The following is a 22,068-nucleotide window of genomic DNA, read 5'->3' as shown; positions in this document are numbered from 1 at the left end:
CAGCTTTCTCATTCTAAAAATTATTCTTAACTCTTAAAATTATTTAAGGTTGAAAACAGGTAAGATAATGGAATGAAGYCAGTGGTATTGACTGTAGGTGCTCYGYRTATGCTGCTGAAAACKGTTTCAATTTGTCTCAGTAACGATTTTTTAGCCATAGTACTAAGGCTAGTACTTTGAATACAAAGCAAAGGGCACAATCCATTCTGAAATTGCYACTACAGCTAGATATACAATTTTCTAAAGCACTACATGAGGTACATTTCCTAACAGCCCCACAAATTTARAAAGAACATTTTAAAAAGCTTATCAAAATATGTTATATAAAAAACAAGATGAAATTCAACWGAGACAGTAACATCAACTATTACCCATTTTGCTGTTGATTCTGCAATCTTATTTATGCACATTGATGTCTTTTCATGACAGATATGGGATATTGGATTCTGTAATCTGAAGATTGYGATATTAGTTATCTTGCAAGACATTCATTGAATAAAAGAGGTGGGAGAACATTGGGAGATATATTTGTACCTAACCTTGAGATAAAACTTAATTATCTGTCTCCTTATCACCAATCTCTGGCCCAGCTGGCAGCTTATTTATTTTTTATTTTAAATGTTTAGAATGCAATTGTGCTCACTAGTTATCTTATTAAAAACGAAAGTAATCTGATTTTTTTGTCTGTCTCTCTGAAAAGAAATGATTTTAACAGAATATCTTTCAGGAGTATTTTCTGCTGGTCTGTAGTTCTGTCTGTGTTCTAATCTGTATGTGTGCAGAGCATTGCATGAAAAATGCATGCACATGCCAGGCACAAAAACCAGCACTGCCTGGGCCTCAGCTTGGGCTGATAAGAAGTTTTGTACATTGCAGTAATAGCTGAATCTTGCATGCCCCTTTGCCTTTGCTGGCAAAATCTGCCTTCAGATGAGTCAGAAGCTAAACCCTGCCAGGTTTAACAAATGTCCACAGAGGATGAACAGATAGAATTATTTATTTCTRTTAAGAATACCAGAGAGTATATTTTACAGGAAGTAATTTCATTATCTGTTGAAGTGCTAAGGTTCAGAATTTCAATACACAAAACTCAATGATGCATTAATTTGATCCACCTCATTAGCATCCAGGCACATTTAGAGAAAAATGCCAAAATTGTTACAGTTGGTTCCAGTCAKCAAAGTGATAGGCCCTGAGGGGTTTAACTCTATAATTAACAATATCTATTTCATGAATGAGACACATAATAAATATATATAGTGTATAATGTATARTGTACATATTGTATAATATAATATATGATTAATATATAAAAAGAGGCAATATTTAAAATCATATTGCCATGAAGTAAAACTAGACTGCAAAAACGTTTCAAATTTGATCACTGTATCTAGAAGAGAGAAAACTTATAGAGAAACACAGTTTTGCATAACAGGATAGTTATTGCTTCAGCTCAAAGGAAAGTAGGAGAAAAAAAATCAAGTCCACCTTATTTGTCTTCTTCTGCAAATGAATATGCAAAAGCAGGCAGAAAAACTGTAACAGCTCTTACAAGCAGAGTTCTACAAATGGGCGAGGTTTCCTTTTAGATATTCTGATATTTATTTTCACTATTTCAGCTACATTTTAGAATGGACCAAGCTTTGTGAATAAAATATGATGAGACAATTTTTATAATTTCTTGGTAAATTCCACGTGTTAGATTTATGTACTGATTTTTGGCATTAGATCCCAGGTATTGACTCATAAAAGATCCCTTMTGTCTCATCCAGCAAGTGCATATATGAGGAATACAAAGCCACTCCCATGAGAGCTGGAAACACGGCCTATCACATACAGCCATTACCAAAAACGACTGAAGGACAACAGCCAAGMRTAGAGTTCCTGCCAAACACATTCAYATATTTGTATTCAACAAAACTAAGTCTACAGAGAAGGATCACTGACAAACCACCTCTTGTTCGAGAGTGTCCTGTAGCCTGCATTACACACTTCCTATGGCTGGCAGTCCTGACATATAAAAAAAGCTTCACTCAATCTCCATTTGAATAAACTTGTTACTATTATCTATTTACTGGTGTCAAATGGTGACAAATTAACATCCCCTCAACCCAAACCCAGATGTTTTTGCTGAAGGACCTGAAGAACAATATGTTTAAAGGCTGGCATTGGCTTACAGACACAAGAACACTGACTAGTTAAAACATTTCTTATAAATGACTGCATTGAAATGTAAGCATCTTACATGGATTTTATGGAAGTATTATGACAAAGAATAATTCAGRCTTTAATTTTATTAAAACCAGGAAGGGCAAAATGTCCCCCCAAATGATCATTTTAACAGCAAGTACTAATTATGAGTTCAGCATTATCTAGCTTAAAGTGATTTTTAATTTTACATATATTATGCATGTTTTCTACATGTGGTGAAACTGATCCTTACTATTCTGAGTCTAGTGCTAACCATTGTGAAATCGTGTTAGACATTTCAGTGCCTGTGTCTCTAGGATATATGGTGCCCTGTGTGAGAAAAATAACTCAGAATAATTTTACTCAGCTATTAAACAATTATACACATGTTCTTTTACAGCCAGAAGGTGGTTTATCATTTCTATTGCTAAACTTAAAATAGCTACTATTTATTTTCACTGTCTGAGAACCTCAACATGACTGGTACAACGAAGATTCTAATTAGAGTAATCTTTTCTGTAACCTGATTGTCTATTGTTTTCCAACTCAAACAAGATTTGAATTTGAAGAACATACACYGTGCTGGGTCTATGTAACTTGTAACAATTTTCTACCTTAATAGTCACACTGCAGCACTTGAAAATTGGCAATTATTCATTTTGCCATGAGCTGGCAACTGAAGGAGTGAAATTCTCATCTCWGAAGAATGGTACAATAAATCATGGATTAGCAGAGTCAGGCACCCTCAGTGAAAGAATATCCTCTTGCTTACACCTAATAAAGCTAAGGATCAATATGGCACTCCTTCTCATCACAATACACATTTTATGTTAACTTTAATCAATTTCACCTCTAGAAATAAAAGAAGAAAAACTAGATAGTTTTCTAACTAAAATGCTGTTAGTAAAAAATTTCACTCTGCAGAATCAGACAGAAAAACACATTTCATCCTCCTGCAGACTTTTAACAAATTGTGACAACAGTCATCCATAAATGCTACTTGCTAAATTTTTTTGTGTTTGAAATAAAATAAGCTACCTCTGTTTAAAAGAATACACTAATGTGGATTTTTCACAGAAAAGACATAAAAGGTAGAATCCACTATAAAATTGAGTTGTTTAGGCTAAATTGACCATTCAGATTTTTCCATGATCTGTGGGGAAAGAGAGGCACCTCCATAAGACAATTCATCCTGTCCTCACACAAACATCCAAGAGAGATGGGAGGAATTGTTCTCTGGAAGTTCTTTGTCCTTCTCCCTCCAAAATCTATACAGGGTCAATACATAACTTCGGGTAATACTTAACTTTTTGATAGCTAAGCTCAAAAAAGATGAATTAATCTTCTCATGCCTTTGGCTAGAAATCCTGGTTTGGGTTAAGGTTTTGCTAGGTTTTTTTCCATTTTTTCCCTTTTGCAGACTATTTTGACTTGGAGTTTCAGCATCTCACAGGCATCTGGCAAGAACTCCTACAGTCTAACACCGTCAGAGACACGTTTGTGAGTCTGCTCCAGCTGGAGAGCTGACAGCGAGTGCAGACTCCCAGTCCCTCCTGGAACAGCATCACATCTCTGATGGGCAAGGAGGAAGGTTGCTGTCAGGTTATTCAGCTTTCAATGCAAGTGTGGACAAGAATTACAGCAGGAGAGATAAAGGTAAAGAAGAGTCATTACAGCCTGGTTTCTGATGATTAAATAAGGCTTGGGAGCAAGCCAGTTTCTGGTTTGGGGATTTTTTTCCCCCTCCATAAGAAACCAACAGAAACATTTCAATTCTTCCTGTTCAGATAAAGGTATCTGAACCCAGCTAATACCAGTTCTGCACATTTCCATCTCCTGARTAAACTATTAGCACATGATAAATATTCAGATTTCTGTATATACCTAAGGGGCTCAATTCTTTATGGATGTTATTTGTAGTCTATAAAAAGTAAASAACACAGAAATAAGAGAGAGAGTTTATGTTTACAACATTGAAATGTTTTAGGAAGACATTAAGAAACTGTATAACCAATATTCCATACCTTAGTAGTGGTTGCTTTGGATAAGAAGGTTGGTCACTGTTCTGGCATGGCTGAGGCTTTTTTGTGACTTGCTTATAAATATTCCTGGCAGTTACCCCAATCCATAGCATGGTAGAGAGTGTAGAATAATGCAGTACTATGCCAACCTAAAAAAGAGTGTGGACAATTAAACAACTCAATAAATGGATCAGTAAAAGAAGAATTTTACAAGAATCTTATTTCGTAAGTGAACAAGCAAACAAATTTTTTAACTAAATTGATAAATGCATCTAACAGTTGCACTTAAAACCGGTTATTTAAATCTTCCATCGACAGTATCTGTAAAACCAGATGCTATGTTAGGAAACCGAGACTGTAAAAACATTTATTTTCTAAACACCTGTTTAATGACAACATTTCACACCTGGATTTAAAGTGATGGGAATCTTAGTTCSTGTTGCACTGTCTGTGAGCTTATCATGACAATGCAATTTAAAAATGAATGAGAGGCCAGCATTTTTCCTTGCCATTATGCCATTTTCKTTAATTTTTCAGGAATATCCTGCTGCAGTTCCCTCTCTGCTATACACTAGCAAKGTTTAATTCTGGCAATGGCATGTATGCTATTTGCCTAAAACCAGATTATTTTCAGACATACTTTAGGAAACTTATAAACTTGGCCATTGGATGTTAAAAATTGAATGACAGCTCTTGGCTGTCCCCCCTTAAGAAGAATTATAAACTCTAATAGTGTTATTATCACTTTGTCTCCAAGAAACTGGTGTWTTTATCATTGAAAGCAAAACAAAGTACAAACACCTCTAAAATGCCAGCATCTTTGTTATGTTAGTAATTGTTAATCATTACTATGGAAGCAGTAATTGGAATTTTATCCAATCTCCAATGCTTTATTACATCAGCTAAGTCTCCACCTGATTATATAAAATGAGGTTACCTTTGAAGCAATAACCTGACATTTTGCAGTGACAAGTAAAATATTGCTATAATTGGAAGGAACATAAATGTTTAAGGAATACAGAGAATTGCTGAATAAACCTAACACAAATCTATTAYAATGATTTATTTGAACCAGTGTTCATTTTTGCTCCACTTAAAACAAAATAATTGATGAGTAAAGAAAAAAAAACTTCCATGCATTTTGTTTATATTTAGAATTATTGCTCAAAACTTGAAGATAGCAGCAACTATCATAAACAGAAAACCCTTTGTTAATTTTCTCTGGGACTTGTCTGTCACATTAGACACGGGAATATAAARCCTTCACTGCTGTTGTTGCTTGAGGTAAAAGAAGCAGAAATAAGAGAACGAGACAGCGCTGCCAGTTCAGGGACCGGCGCTGTCTGCACTCGGTTCAYGGGCAGAGCTTCTGTGGGGACTCTGAACAGGAGCACGAGCAGGGAGGGTGGGAGGAGGAARAGGAGGCAGAATAATGAGGGAAATGGAAAAAAATCCACAGATATTTATTTCCTAACCTCTTTCTCATTTCAGCAGAGCCCTGCTGCTGTGTATTCTGTATTCCACACAAGAATAGCAACAGTGGGAATTAATTCCAAGTGAAAAGGCGCCTACATGTGAAATTTTGACAACATATATGACTATATAGACAGAAATCATCAGCCMCTTAAGTGAATGCAAGACCTAAAAATAGTGCAACTAAACACTTTTATTGAACTTTGAAGGAGGCAACTGAACTGACTGAAAACATCACTGCTATGCCACACATGAGTCCCATTGCTGTTGGTCACAGTGTGCTCATGATCCAGCAGCTTCTGATATGTGGACAAATTAAACWAACATGGAGGAGGCAAAACTTTTATCATCCTCTGTATTAATGCTTTCATGATGTGCATCTTTCTCTCTCAAAAAATCAAACCAAAAAAACCAACCCCCCAAGCATTTGCGTTTCTTGCTTGAATGAAAAGAGGACACATCGTGAGGACAGAGGACCTCCTAATGACTAACTGATTTGACATGACACAACGAAAGTGTGGGACCAAGAACTAAATTCKAGAATTTTTGCTGTTATTCAGCCACAAATAATAGTTAATAAAGAAATGCTAGACACATTGAAAACTCAGTGTTTCAAAGTGCTGGGCTTTGCTGTCTGTCTCTCCCTTCCCCCTGCCTCCACACTGACATCAGTTATGCCACGGAGATGCATCTTCCTCACTGCTGTGCTTGRGGACTGTGACTGCCTCTTTTGTTCCCTCCAGTGGGATCTCCATCTCTTTTTAACTCTCTTAAGCAAGGAGGACACCTGAGCCCCATGGCAGAAATAYATGAGACAGAAGCTGATGACAGGGAAGGGAAGCACGAGGCTCAACAGAAAGACCAAGGTGGCTTTGYTCAGTAAACTCTTCCTTGACTCTCTCAGCAAAACAAACTTGAGATTGTGCATGAAAGGTTTACCTGTATGTACCTTGTTACTGGATTTCTGCCCCTGTAAAGCTTCAAAGGCCAAAAAATACATACAAATTTGTATGTAATACATACAAATTAAATACCCAAGTGATAACTTAAAACTACTTTCATTAGTAGCAGAACTTCGGTATTTCACATAAAAGTGTATGGAAAYGGTCGAATTTTCCACACAGAACAAAGGATTATGACTGGAAATCTTGAAGGGATGACCCCTACTTTTAAGAAGGTTTTCACTGACAGGCCAAATAGTACCGAAAAAACTGCCAGGACATAGGAACTGAAAACTGCATTGCACCTGAATCTCTTTAATAACCACAGTTACATGTTAAAAATTTTCTTCTGTCCTTGGATTTATTTTTTCCACATCTTGTGTTCTTACAATTCTTATCTTTGGGAATAAGCACCAGCCTTTTGAATAGAAGATTATACTTYTCTTCAGTAAGATGATGCTGTTTGTGCTCCTTCAATAAATTTCAGTRCCCTAGAGATAACTTAAGTTCCACATGATGCAGTTACCAAGGTAATGACCAGAATACACATTTATGCAAAGCATTTTGGCTAAAATAGCTCTTCTGATCAGCTTTAACTTGCACACAAGTTTCTTTGTTTTCCCCAAGTTTTTAATTTAATTTCTTTTTTTTTCCTAATTGTAATAATACTTCAGATAAGATTGTACTTCTTAATTCAGTCCTATTTAAAGAAGTGCACAGAAATGCACTKACATTCTGATTAAACTATTAATCCTGCAATGAAAGTGATTCTTTTCTGTGAGATGAAGGGATTCAGAAATTTCTCTGCAGTCTGTAACACCACTGGATGTGAATATTTCATGATCTTTAAACATTTAGCATTAGAAAAACTCCATGCTTCCTTCACAGGTAGAAAATGTAGAGGAAGAAGTTGAACTTTCTGAGTTGAACTTGTAGGCTACTGGCTAGAATGGAACTGACTTTGCCTTTTCTGTTGAAGATTCACTGCCTCGCAGAAAGGAATTCACAAGCAGCTTCACAGATGATATTCCATCAGGGAGAAGGAAGATCTGAGCCTTGCCAAAGGAAGGAAGAAGGCCTTGCCATGGAAGGTTTTATTTTATAGACCACATAGGAGGTTCCTGGAGATTTGACTGCAGTGATCATGCAACTGCAACAAAAGAATAAGATTCTGCCTCTCTCTCCATAACTTTCCTGCCTCCTGAATCTTGTGCCCAGAAGTCCATTTTTCATGCTTCGACATGTTTAACTGATGATTTCATGCCCTAGCATCCATAATTATMCTCAGGGTGATCATGATTTCTTGGAAAGCAGGAGCCATGAAACGGAAATCTTTGAGAGTACAGAATTGATGCCTCCCACGCAGGGGGAATGATCCAGATACAGTTGTGTTTCCTTTCTCTCTCATTCTTTACATGAAAGGAGTGAGCTTCCTTCTGCCTTTTGCAGCAAACCAACCTGAGGTCCAGCTCTGGGGGAGGGAAGGGTTTKCTGGCTGGCTCCAGCACCTTCCTGGCCATGCACTGCCTCTGATCAATCCCAACCTGCTGCTCCCAAAACAACCTTTGACTCGCCTGAAAGATTTTGCCAGTGAACTCAAGAGTCTGGAATCTACAACAGCCWACATGCAGTAGCACCCAGAATGAGATTCAAGGAGTCTGAAGATTCACTCACACAGGAAATGTGCAAAGAAGCAATCAACTCTTCTAGACCAGCACTCTAACATCAGTTTCTTTGTAAATCATAAAGACTGCAGAGCACATATGCAAGTGAAARGTCTATACAAAACCCTCTCTGAAATAGATATGCAGGTTTAAAAGGGGATTTTAGATTTAGATGCCATGTAAAAATAAATGTCTGACCATTTCTGAAAAGACTTTCTTTTTTTATGTGACTATTCTGCCTTCAAGGGGATTTGAAGGTTCTTCCAGCTATCACAGAAAATGGGTCCATTTCCATAGCATTAATTCCTGATGTTTAAAACTAACCTGGAACTACTCATTTAGAGACAGAAATGAAGCTAATTTAGAATAATGGTTAAAATGGTTAAATTTGAAGGATAAAAGTTAACTTAGTCGATTATTTCACATTGATAAGTAGGCTGCAGTGAAATTTTTGGGGAAGTTTTAGGGATAATTATATAGGAAAGGTGGCGGTTCACTGGCTTTGATACATTTCAGTGATTAGAACAAAAAATACTTGCACTTGGAGTCTGTCCCTATGCACTCAGGAAATAAAAAGTAAAAATTGCATTGCTGCAGTTTGAAGCTGTGCTTTGAATTTTAGCAGATTGAAAGATAGATACATGTGGGGTGGCAACTGATGGTGTTACACCTGTGCTATAACTAGYATTCTTGTGCTGCTTGAAGCAGTAATAGATTCAAAAATGTATTTTAAGCCCCAATAACAGGATTTTTCCCCTGAACTTGGGAAAAAAAAGGAGAAAGAGGCAAAATTTAGACTTGAGGTATAAACAGCTATATAAATATGCTTTAATTAGGCTGAATTATTTAAAGAATTGCTACATTCCATACACAGGAGAGGAATGCAATCCACCACACTACCTGTGGGGAGCAAGCTGTGGGGAGCTTCTTGGGAAAAAAATTAGTAACTCTGACCTCCTCACCTGTAAATCACAGAGTTATCATCTGTGGGTTATCACAGGACACAGGTACTGGAACCCAAAATTTTGAACACCTTGCTGTCAGAAAGCAAGAAAGGATTGGGGGTGRGATATGAAGCTCTTAAAGGGAACATTTGTTCAGCCTCTGTTACGAGCTATGGGAGCCCAGTCTTGGAATTGTTTGGACTGTTTCATCCACTAGCYCTAATTACATCAGACAATTTCTAGCAGGAAATAGGGAACAGTCTCTGTCTTGTGTCACCTGTATCTTTCCTATCTTGTAACTATGGTGATATTGTCTGTTGATGTAGCATACTGTCAGGTAAATAAATAACTTTATGAACTGCTTAGCAGACATTTATGAATGGATCAGTTTGGTTTCTCTAAGTGTGTGTGTTTCTCAGCAGCTCAGAACCCGGCCCTATCCCACAGCAGGAGACAGATGCCACTGATAAAGCACTTTATTAAGATACCCCTGTAGTTTATGTATTACTTATAACAGGCTATTAATAAYCCATTTATCTCAATCAATTTTTCATTATAGCTGTTAATACCACGTTGTTACCATGCAAGCTGCAAAGTAAATAACCCAACAACGACTGGAACAACAGATGGTCATTTGTGATCATGTAATTACATGGCCAGGGCTGCCCTACAAACGAATCTGCTGCTATCACTTCCAAACTGCACACAAAGAGAATGGTAAGTGATATTTCAATTTGCCAGAACTTACARATTAATTATGACACAATGCACTGGATACTGTGAGAGATTTCTCTAAAAATAATCCAGTGGACAACTGTGCTGTTAAAGGAGTATCATGTTTACTGATGGTCATGCACATGGATACACAAAAGGCTTCCAAAGCATCTCACCGAAAACAAAACTGATAACTCTGACACTGGTTATGCAAGTTTTGCAGTTTTGCTCCTGACTTTTTGCCATTTAAACCCATTCCAGCCAATCAGAAGAACCGGATTAGTGACAGAAGAGAAATCTGGGAGAACCCTGGCTAAACAAAGTGCTTTACAACAGGAAAATGCCAACAATGTTCATGGGACCTGGTGCACTTCTACAAAACCTGAGAGGGAGAAATATTTGGGGCAAACAAATTGCAACAAGCCCTCATCAGGCATTACAGAAGATGACTGAAATTATTCCCTTTACACATTGTACAGACTCAGCCTTTATATGCAGAGCAGCTGAATCCAGCCCTGTCTGGGCATCTCCCAGAAATGCTGAGACAAGAGATGTGAAACAGTCCAGCAGTGGAAACAASRGTCCATAAATMACAAATATGCTGGTCTGCTTTGTCTCCTTAGGCATCATCCAGTGAAGCCAGGGCCGCCCTCAGGCAAACAGTACATGTATTACAAAAAAGTGAAGGAGTAACTTTAGTCCCACACACTCAATCCAAAGCACAGGAAGCATAAAAGAATTTTTTATTCATACTTTTTAACTATCCTGCACAGAGAAATATTAAGATTTTCAGGGCTTTTCTTAAAAAAGAAAAACAACAAAAACAAGGCAATCTGAGCCTCAGAGAAGTCAATGACTYGATCACCCTCTTAGGGAAACTGATGTGACAACCAAACACCAAACACTCCCAGCACTGGCCTTGAAATGACATGCTATAATGATTTATTTTGAAAAACTTAAGATCCAGGAACAAGACAAGAAAAGAAGGAGAACTGTCAATCTTATGTTAAAAACKCATTTTCAAGTTTGAACTCTATTAGTAAGAATTACTAAGACAGGTACTTACAGCTTGACATATAATTGGATATTTAATGCGATTGATTCCACCAGCAAAAACAGCAAATGTGAGAGCAGTATGGAAACAAAAGTTGAGGAGCATGTGCCATCCTTTTCTGCTTATTCGGATTGTGCTGTTGAAAAAAAAAAATCGCATTTTAAAATAAAAAAAAAAACCCAACGTATCTATTATGAAAATTACTATTTGGAAAAATACTCAATTTGGTAGAATAGAATTCTTTGGTTCTGAAACACCTAAGTAGCAATCTACCCATAGGACAGAGTTTGACCTACATGGCATTGAAATAAATGGTAAAAAGGTAAGATAAATGGCAAAAATCATAAAAGTCTACTGATTTAAAGCTTCCTCCCCCAAATCAAGCATTTAAAGTAGAGTACTAAAAGCAGAAGGCTTTATTGCATAGCTTCACATATGCAGAACTTTAACAAGCCATCTCTAAAGGATTAAATGGAAGCTGAAGATYGGAAGACATTGCATTAAATTCACTGAATTAATATTTAGCAGCTTCTACCGTACAATACATTCCTACTCTTTTAAATTGCTCATGGTCTTTAACCAGAAGTATGTAGTTAAAATGGCATTTATATAAATCTTTCATATAAAAGAATACACAAGTTTTCTAAACTCAAAATTTTAGAAAACAAACGAAGTTCTTTTATCCATTGACAGTTGCCAGTCTTCCAACCAAACTTGGTCTTAAAAGCCAATATAACTAGTGTAGCTGAMCAAAGTGCTGCTTGACTGGAATTTGACACAAAGTAATTTGATAGTGTTTCTAGTTTTATATTGAATTTTTGAGTTAGAAATCTTAGGAAAAGTGTGCACAAGATTTAAACATATGTGTCAGAAAAGCTTGGGAACAGCTCAAGAAAGGTTGACATAAACTTTGTTTTGATTCCTCTGGTGTAAATCACATTGCTGCTATTACTATCCAACAGCAATTCAGATGATTTTAACTTATCTTTACAGKAAAGGTTATAAAAATTGAAGAGCCTCAGCATAGTGCTGAGCATTTCACAAAGTACTTAAAATGGAATTCTTACCTGTGGTGGACAATGTAGGTGATGATGGAAGCAAAGAGGCACAACAACATAACAGCAGTGCATGCATAAACCACAGGGTGCAGGAACTCCCCTGGGTACTGGGGGAAAGACAGCACTGTCTTAAAATCCTACAGAAAGAGCAAAATGATTTAACATTGTTAGGCATGTGTGAAACTGAGACTTCATTCCAATATGTCCTGTCATTTCTAGCTGTTTCCTTTCAAGGGCAGGAAAAAAAAGAAGATGAACTTTTAATGTAGATACAGTTCATGAATTTACAATAACAGACTGCTCCTTCCTCATCTGCATATGGTTTGCTAGACAGAAATTAACCTTTTTGTACAAGCAGACATATCCTAATTAAAAAAAKGTCGGAAAAAATACACAGAATATTACATTTTCCCAGCATTAGCAGTATCTGGTCCTTCTGATAGCATGAACTTTATGAGTGTATTTCACTGAGATATTAAGCACAAAATATCAAATCACATAAAGGTCTCTAAATGGCATATAAATGGCTGGAAAAGAACGATTCAAAGGAAAAAAATCCAACATAAGAATACACCCAAATTATCAAATATAACTAAAAATAAAATAAAATATAGCTCCCAGTTGATTCAACTCCTGTGACTCAGTGACCTTCACACTTAGTTGCAAATGCTCCACTCCTATATATACTATATATCCATCCTATATATCCTATACATTCTGTTGTAATTCCTAAGTGACTTGGAGAGCTGTATTAACAGCAGAATAAAGATCCATGCATTCCTTTTGGAAATGTTAGTGCCTACTGACACAATTCTTCATGAAAAACATAATGAAAAGMTATCAATATCTTTGTAAAATTAACCTTATCAAACTTCCATTCTAAATTACATATTTAGGAGAGCTAAACCTGGAGGTGTGATGGATGGAAAGCAAAAGGAGCCCATTACATGAAACAGAATGTCTTCAGACTATCTGAATTAAAGCAAACATCAGACATTCCCTGAATGTATTAGGCCATATCTGCTCGTGGCACTACATTTCTGCACACAGGAAYTAAAAATTACACACAAAACCAATGATCTACGTGCAAACCAAGTGTCATCTAYGTGCCAGTTCCCATGTGCAGTGGCACTAACTCTGCACATAAAAATGAATATACATCCCAGCACAGAAGAAGCTAAAATCTGAAATAGTACTGAATATGACAATCCAGCAAACTCTAACTTTGAAAATATTGGCATACATTTAAAAGACTTCTTTTCTTACTTGGCAGTTTTAGGTTCCCCTAGAAGAAGATTCGATATATTATTTTCCAGAGGTGAAATCTCCCCTTAGGAAACTGGGACTGTAATGCTAATACCCCTGTTTAATTGCATTTGCATGCAGAGAGCTGATTTCTGGCACCATTACTYATGTATATGAACTTGTCCACATAAAGCAGCCAATGTTCATGAGTATATGCAATTACTAAATTGTGAGAATTTAGTTTACCTTCTAAAATGATCCTCAGAAGTAATAGATGCCCTAGTGGCTRTTATTTTCCTTCATTACTAGCTTTAAAGTTTCTAAGATTGATAGTGCCAGTTTCTCCAGATGCATGTGAATGTCAGCTCTAAGCAGAGCAGCTCACAACATATATAAAAAGGATCATCAAAATGAAAAAATAACTAATGAACAAAACGCCAACTGTGTGTTATTAGATCCCATTTCTCTTCAGGTACTTCCTCAGCTTGCACGTGTTCCTCTCTAAACCTGCTCTGTCCCCACCAGTTCCTCACAAATTCTCTCTCAGCCCTGCCCAGTTCCCCAGGACTCAGAGTCAGAGCTGGAGTCACTTCTCGTGGAGGACTCAGCAGCTCCTGTCTCATCTGGAGGTGTCAGCTCTTTACCCTYCCCTCAATCACAAAAGGAATAAAGGAGGAACAGAACTCCGCCTTTTGATGTGCTACTTTTTAAAAGTGACAGACCAATGCTCTTAATGCYGTCTTATTTTTGGCTTTTGTCAGTGTGTATGAATAAACACTCAGGATATAATGAATTCACAACTTTCAAATAATTCTTTAAAAGTCTATTGGTTCAGAGGTGTCTCTGAATATCCACTCAAACACCCTTTTCCTGACCATCTTTTATTCCCATGATTTTATTTGCATCATCTCCTCATTAATTCTTTCACAAAGTAAGTCTCTCAAGGTAGTTGAGTATTTACCAGAAATGTTCAATTCAATTTTAGCTCGTATTATTATAGTAAGCTAAACACTGGATAATTTAAACAGAAATACTCAGCTGAAAATGATAACACATTTGCTTCTGGCTCTTACTGATGTAATTATATTTCCCTATACCAATAGTACATTTTAGCATAATTTTAGGTGCACACTTACTTCATTTCTCTGCATCCAGAAATGTGTTACTATAACTATTCAGTAGTAACAGTACAGTTATTTAAAGAAATAAGTAAGTTGGATATTTCTGAAAAAATCACTCTGAAAAGCTAAAGTTGTGAAAAAGGAAGCACAGTGAAGCTACACATTTATGTAGCAAAAAAATGGAGGCAATTTTACTTGAGTACCATCACTGTGTACTAAAGAATTAGTTTTTAATAGTGTAAATGCAAGGTTCAACCTCTCCCTATGTTTGATCATCAGTATAAAAGCAAATGCCATGTGCCYTACAGGAATACAACCATTTTGCCTGCAGAAGAATGAAGAACAATCAGCACATTAAAGTTAATTTCATTTTAAAATACTAGTTTTTTATTATTATCTCCTATGTAATCTTTGCAGGAAAAAATGGTAAAATCTTGAGTATGATAATCCATTATTAATGGCAAACTAGAATATCCTTTTTAAGAGTTTTGTACATTGAAATCTGATTTCATTATAGATAAATAACAAATGTATCTTGTCTGCTCTCTGATRATAATTAAACCTTATTGATCTGACAACTTCCCTTGAGTAATCTTCTGCGGAAGACAASAAGCAGAAAAGAAGCATYTTTTTAAAGTTGTATGCAAAGCAGCATAATTGTATGTTCCATTTTGAAAAGTTTGGTTTGATTTATTTCCTGGAGGGGATTCAAATCATGATGATATTGAAAAATGGCAGGAATTATCTACAAGAAAATGAATATATACAATCATCACAAACTGGTGTCTACAACTACAAAGCCTGTTAAATGGGAAATTGTCATTCATTCACCCTCATAAGATGGTATGAAACCAGCTTCTTTCAGCTGGTGTGTAAATGCCACCACAGCATATGAAACACAACTGAAATCAGTGATGGAAATTAGTGACAGAAAAGAATTTTTGTTGGCTATTTCATCCAACAGTCAAATTTATAAAACATCAGAGGGCAAATGGAGCTATTTCACTTCAAACTGATGCTTATTGCAAAGATTGGCTAAAACAGACACATAGAGATGTGTCTGTTCAGTTAAAATTCAGTGTAAAAGTGTAAAGATGTATGGACAGATTACAGACTACAGGAAGCCCYGAGATGTCTCATAGCAGATGCTGAGAAAGCTGAGGGAAAGATACAACAAACCAATACGATGTACCTGGCACCTTCATCAAACCACAGCTGCTAAAAGCAATCCAGTTTTTGATGTAAATGTCTGTAACCCATCTATCTATAATGGCAAATCAAACATTTCTATTTAATATATTGTTTGTAATAGCATGTATTTAAAGCAGGACACCTAAAACTGTAGGATTAATATCCAAGCACCACAGAGACTTAGAAACACAACTGATTTGAACAATCAGTTATGGTCAGACTTAAATTTCTACTTGTATTTARATTCCAACTATTCAAAAAACCCCAAACAAACCAGGACAGTAGTGAGYATTTGCAGCACAGGAGGTGAATCCCATATTGGGCCATACTACCACGCCAGAGTAAGAAAAAGGAGACTGATTATTCCCTTCTAKTCACCACTTGTGTGCTCAAATCTCAACTATTGTGTCCAGTTTTTGGCACTTCAGTACAAGAAAGACATTGCTGAATTGAAAGGARCCCAGTAGAAGTGACCAAGACAATAAAATGTCCCAAGGCCTAGACTCCAGGTCTTTATTTACATCTGTCTCCCATTTCATTGAGCTTTATAATCCAAATCCATTTACCTGCTGGTTGAAGTTGCACCATGATGAATGCAAGATCCATTAAGCCAATAGAATGGAAAAACAAATAGAAAAAAGAGCTTGAGCCAGAGGCCTAATTTGTGATAAAATCATTGCATTTTGGAGGAGACAAGCCTGGAGTTTTGAGCCCAGTACCAATCCAGTTTATGCTTTTTACACTGCAAATAATACAYATTAAATGCAATTTAATTAAATGTAGATGCAATCCAAGGAAAAATAAATAAAAAACAGATCTTGCTCTTAAGAGTACTTGAACTCCAAAGCTTTGTGCCAAAGAAGGACACAGTCAGGAATATTCTTGAAAAAGCAGCCTTTTCTGGGGGGCTGTACTCAATCCTGTCCATATGGGCTAAGCATTCTCTTACGAGAATGAGCATTACATGAGCAGTGAGCAGCACACACCAGCTGAGGACTTCAGTGAAGAGCATGTGCCTCCTTGCAGGCTCTTCACACGGGGAAACATCCACATGTGTGCAGAGGAATCTAATTCCAGGGAATTTTGTAGCTCCCACTTCAAAATGTTAATTTTGCCTATAGCAGGCAAACTTTCTGGATGGCATTCCCAATCTGTGGTGCACAAACTCTGCTAAGGTCGATCCTGTAGGTGCTCAAACTTGGTGTTTAAACACGAAGAAAGACCTGAAATGTTCATTCTTGAACCTCTCATTAGAAGCAGTCTGATTTTTCAAAGCACAGAACCAACTTTCCACAGCCTGTTATGAGAAAAYCCTGCGTTCTCTATGGGGAAAATGTCAAATATTGTAATTATGTCAACCTTCGAAATGACATCTCTGTAATACTTCCCCAACTCATGAATTAATTTCTCAAAAGGCTTAGACAGGCTGTTTAATAAGACCTGAAAGACGGAAGTTTAGATGACTGTTTTCAGAGCTGAACTTCACGAACAGGTTTAAGAAATTCTGCAATTGTCTCCAGTAACAAAGAAAATGTTGAAAAAGTAGCTTTTTTTCATACCAAATTGGAAAGACTTCAAAGATTCAGGGAATGCTTGCAAAACAACAGAAAAGTCCCACAACTCCTACTRTGATCCATTCTCTCCTCAATTTCTCTTTCAGAAGGTTTTCCAAGGTTTGCTTCCAGAACAGTTTCAAATACACTCTTGTTTTGTCAGCTCAGTCTCCTCAGCCCTAATTATTTCATATAAGCACCCACCAAATGTACACTACTTTTGCAAATAATTATTCCTTATGCACATACAACAAACCCAAAAATCCAACAAAACCCACACCTATGTTGGTTGGAATAATGAGACAAATTGTGCCAAAACAGGAAAGCAGTTGTTTATGATTTTATGTTGACCTAACTTACTTTTAGGATTACAATTAAAAGTGCTAACAATATTTATTAATCCATTTTATGTTAACTGGGAAATATTGTACTTAGATTTAAGAATTTTATTTGTGTTTCTTTGTCARGTTTGAGGAAATTACTATTGACAAAGCAGTCTAAGGGGGGAAAGGAAATGCTGTATACAATTACAGTAATATCCATCACTATTGAATTTCCATTCTGTTCAAAGAAAAATGAAAGGAAGAACAAAGGACAAGGTATGCCCAAACATATTTAGCAAATTTTGAAATTCATTGCTGCTATTGGATATTTCTGTAATCTCCTGAAGAATTTCTACCCAGATATAGAGATTTCTGGATTGGTCATAACATACAAACTCATTGTTCTGGGAAATTAAAATACTGATATACAGCTCTGTCCACATCAAGAGCATAAATACATAGTATTTAAGAAACAAATACTTGTCATTAGATAAAACAGAGCTTCAAGTATATAAATTCATCATTTAACTCTAAAATAGAAAATTATATTGAGGAGTTCCGGACCCTAGAGGGCTTTGGAYGCCTCCAAAAGAAACAAGAGTGTAACTGCCTCCCTTCCTCCTATAGAAAACACAAGAAAAGACAAAATAGAGGACTGGCGTGAACACACAATGAATGAAGTAAAAAGSAGGAATATAATGTGGAAGTTAGTTCACAGTGTTTGACTCACCTCCAGGACATGCTACTCAAAAGCTGCTCAGAAAAAGATAACCCTGTATTATGTCTGACTCCATTATTTCACTGCTATTTGCCAGCCCAACCCAGAGCAAAGTAAAAGTGTCAGACCACGTGAGGGAAGGAGCTTGYACCTCCTTTCCAACACAACCTCCAAACTACACTTCTCTCTCTCTGATATCACTTGAACGACTGTCACAGAGAGAAATCAAAAGGCTCTACATGACTCCTCTCACTTGAAGGATGCTCATGCTTATTAATTATCAATCGTAGCTGATAAATCCTTGATTGCTGAATTTCTAAAAAAAGGACTCTAGAAAACCTTTATTTTAACCCTTTTACTGTACACAGGCATAAACAACTTTTATGAAAGCATCTTAGGAAACTTGGTATTACTATTTAAAAAGACRAGAAATCAGAATATTTACTGTGCTAACTATAAAACACATTGAATAAACCCTCAGTTGGATTGACTGAGGCTTCTGTCTCAACTTATTCTACAGCAAGATATATATTATTCTGATGGTAATGTAAGATCAAGTGCTGCTTTTTAGTTTACAGATGCCACTTYAGTCTTCTGCAATTACCCCAAACCATAATAATCAATTATGAACTTTTGTTGTTTAAAAGATTAGAKAATTACAGATTAATGGCATGTATCATGATATTGTAGCTAATTTCATTGGCCACACACCATATGCCAGGTATTTTGAATTTGCTGACAGATTAGCATTTTACAATGCATTAGGCATTTAGGTATGAATTAATAAGACACACATATGCATTYTGTACTGTTCATTTTATCAATTAATAACTATGTCTAACAATTAAGTATTTTTCATTTCTGGTATAAGACTTGAACTGCCCAGAAAAGCATATTTTCTATCAAATAAAGCAATCCTTGACTTTGTGCCACAAAACAGTGACTAAGAAATAATACTTGGATGAAAATGTTTGCATGTAATGAAGTTACAAAAATTTTCCACTGACTGTTTAAAAAGGCAATGGTTGGAAAACCCATTTGTGTGTGTGCATATTTATAAATGTATGTTTTAAAGCTACCTTTTTTTTCTTAAAAGTTACYGTGAAACATCAGCTAAGAAAGGTATCCCATTGTCTACCACCATAGCAATTGCAAAGCAAGGGTGAGTTTAAGATTCTACTTTCTTGTCTTGCACAGATAAAATTGGAAGATGCCCACATGAAATAAAGCAAAGTTGAATTCTCATAACCAAGCTAATCCAAGACCAAAAGCAGAATTACGTATCAGACAAAAGCTCCAGTAAAAMGTGCCTCAGTTGCCTTTATGGTTGTAGAAAAATCCATCTCCTATATCTTATCAGAGACAAATGTGCTTTATAAACCAAAAATTAACTGCAGCCAGCCCTTGTGTCAGTATTCAACTTTTCAACAAAAAGAAATGATGGAATTGGTTGTTTGCAAACAGTTAATTACCATTTAGTAACTACTCAAAGTTTAAGAGGAACAGGCTGAACTCAGTCRAAGGAGGAGGAAGCCATTTTGGGTGTGGCACCTGCAAAGTCAACAGGTGCTTTCTTTAATGAATTTAGAAAAACATCCTCAAAGCAAAATTATGGCTCACATTCTGGGAAACAAGCAGCTGGGGCAGAAAGAGAAATTCAAAGCAGCTGTAGAAAATGAAGTATATTTGATGTCATCAAAACTGAGGAACAGCTCTTAAATTCTGAACAATTCTATAATGGGTGAAAAAATGTTCAACTAACTCTCAGGGAAATCAGTTCTTAGGAAGTGGACGATAATATCTGCATTTAACTCGTGGGTAGCACAGCTTTGTGCTATGATTGGCTGCCATCTGGGCTCCATCTGACAGCAGCAGATTGGTATTCTCTGCACACGTCCTCGCAATTCCTGTCGCCTGTGTTTGCTGTCCCTTACACACACACACACAATACATTATTTACTCAACTATAAACATTTCTGTAGTGTACACAAGCAGCATCTACAGTGCAATCATGCATCACCATTCAAGATCAATCCAGTATTAACACTACACACATGTCTAATCTTTTTACAACTGGTTTATAATAAATATTTTTAAGGTTGCAAACATTTTCTCACCTATAAAGCTTAGAAACCTTTCATTTTTTTGTTTGCTTTCCTTTAGTCCCTGAATGATAACAGTTCAYCATTGTATGTATAATATTTCTGCTTTCACAAAGGTAACTTTCTGTTAAGCAGGTTAGTTGAATAACTGCAATGGGAACTGTGAGAGTGACTGAGAACAGAGCAAAGCAGCTGATGTGTTAGCACTGCACAGGAATATTTTCCTCCACGAACAGTAATTTCATAAGTAGGCTATCGGCATCGGTGTACAAACCAAAACTCCCACAGAATCAACAAGGACAGCTCTGTCCTTACTCGAAAGAGCAGAAGATGTTATTGCTCTCCATTTATTAAATGATTCAACATTGCGGTAAGCCTGCAACTAATTAGTATGATCAACACAGTGCAGGGCAGGAACAAAAGCAGACCAGCCTCTGAGATGTGCTGATGGAAAAGCACACAGGAGGATACATTTTTAAACCCTGTCCTATAATTTATAACCATTACATGCTAACCATTSCTTGACGGAAGTTTCATTTATAAGACTGAATTTAATGTCATTTCTGATTAGGCCTGTCTCAGGATATTAAAACTGACCACCAGGTTTGTTCACTTACTAGCAGTTAAATAACTTACTTTCTTTTAGACTGTTTCATACTAAACATTATAAAAACCCAGAAGGTCAGCTACTGACACRTAAGAATGAAACAGATGCACGTAAAAAGAACRTGTATGTATGGCAARAGARAGAGAGAGAGAGAAAAATAAAGGTATATTTGCTAAGTCATATACTTACCATTAGCACTGCGAAGTTGCTGAAGTGTGTACTCTGAATGGTGGTAATATTGCCTGCAGAACTAATTATGTGGCACCCTTCTCCCCACCAGCCTCCATGTCCATCTAGAAGGTCAAAATCCCAGAAGGCTGCAATGGGGTCTACACCCCGTGCAAAGTGCCTCAATCCTATAGTAAGAGGGCTGGTGAGGTTTCCAAAACTGCACCCATCTGCAAAAGGAACAAACTGAATCAGAGAGACGGAGTGGAAAACCCTTTAGTGATGAATGCTCTGAAGAGATCCGATATTAAACTATGGGGAAAAAAGCCAGTGGACATCAAACCCTAATGGTAAAAATCACAGGCAGTGCTCACATCAGAGAAGTTTGCAATGGTATAAATAAATCTGAACATTTCMGTCACATAATATGGCAAAATGATCTAATCATCCCTCACAAACAGATCTTTTTTATTGTTTCAGATTCTTCAGTTCCGACCAGTGTTACACTATTGCCCATGTAACTGCAGAAACGGCTCAGTTTCACAGTATGATTAATAGCTGAGACAATTCTGCACTCTCAAAGTCACATTCAAACATTTAAAAATGTTAATAGAAATGAAAGCACTATTTGGCATGGGACAAAAATAGTAAAATTGCACRGCTAGTAATTAATCAAAATAATGACTCACTAGCACACACAGTCTSTTATTTAGATAAAAGTCTTTAACAACACCTGTTTTACATCCATCCTATCAGAAAGTATCTGCTGAGTATTGATACATGCAACAGGGCACTACTCCCACTCCAAAAGCCTTATTTTCATCAGCATCTAGGACCTTAACACTGCAATYGTAAAGAGTAAAACAAAGCTCCCTCCGATAGCTTTAAGAACAAGCATCTGTAACATCACAGTCAACAAACAGTAGCCCAGAATATGCATTCTAATCGTAGCACAAGGGCATTTCTTTATTTGCAGGACCA

At 36.6% G+C, this 22,068-nt stretch overlaps 1 protein-coding gene across 1 annotated transcript in view; it reads right to left on the bottom strand.

The window, feature by feature from the left end:
- LOC130582304 (adhesion G protein-coupled receptor A3-like) overlaps positions 1 to 22,068 on the bottom strand; it is a 243,241-nt gene that overhangs the window by 26,078 nt on the left and 195,095 nt on the right. The window contains exons 14-17 of the mRNA XM_057380921.1: positions 21,109 to 21,317; positions 12,069 to 12,196; positions 11,014 to 11,137; positions 4,215 to 4,360 (exon numbers count right to left, since the gene is read on the bottom strand). Of these exons, the coding sequence (XP_057236904.1) occupies positions 4,215 to 4,360; positions 11,014 to 11,137; positions 12,069 to 12,196; positions 21,109 to 21,317 (607 nt within the window). The remainder of the gene's footprint in view (positions 1 to 4,214; positions 4,361 to 11,013; positions 11,138 to 12,068; positions 12,197 to 21,108; positions 21,318 to 22,068) is intronic.

The sequence above is a fragment of the Malurus melanocephalus genome, unplaced genomic scaffold (genome assembly GCF_030028575.1).
Source record: "Malurus melanocephalus ecotype Western Australia unplaced genomic scaffold, MMel_1.1 scaffold_12, whole genome shotgun sequence".
Classification (NCBI taxonomy): domain Eukaryota; kingdom Metazoa; phylum Chordata; class Aves; order Passeriformes; family Maluridae; genus Malurus; species Malurus melanocephalus.
The sequence above is the reverse complement of the archived record's forward strand: the minus strand, read 5'-3'. Positions and strand labels throughout refer to the sequence as shown.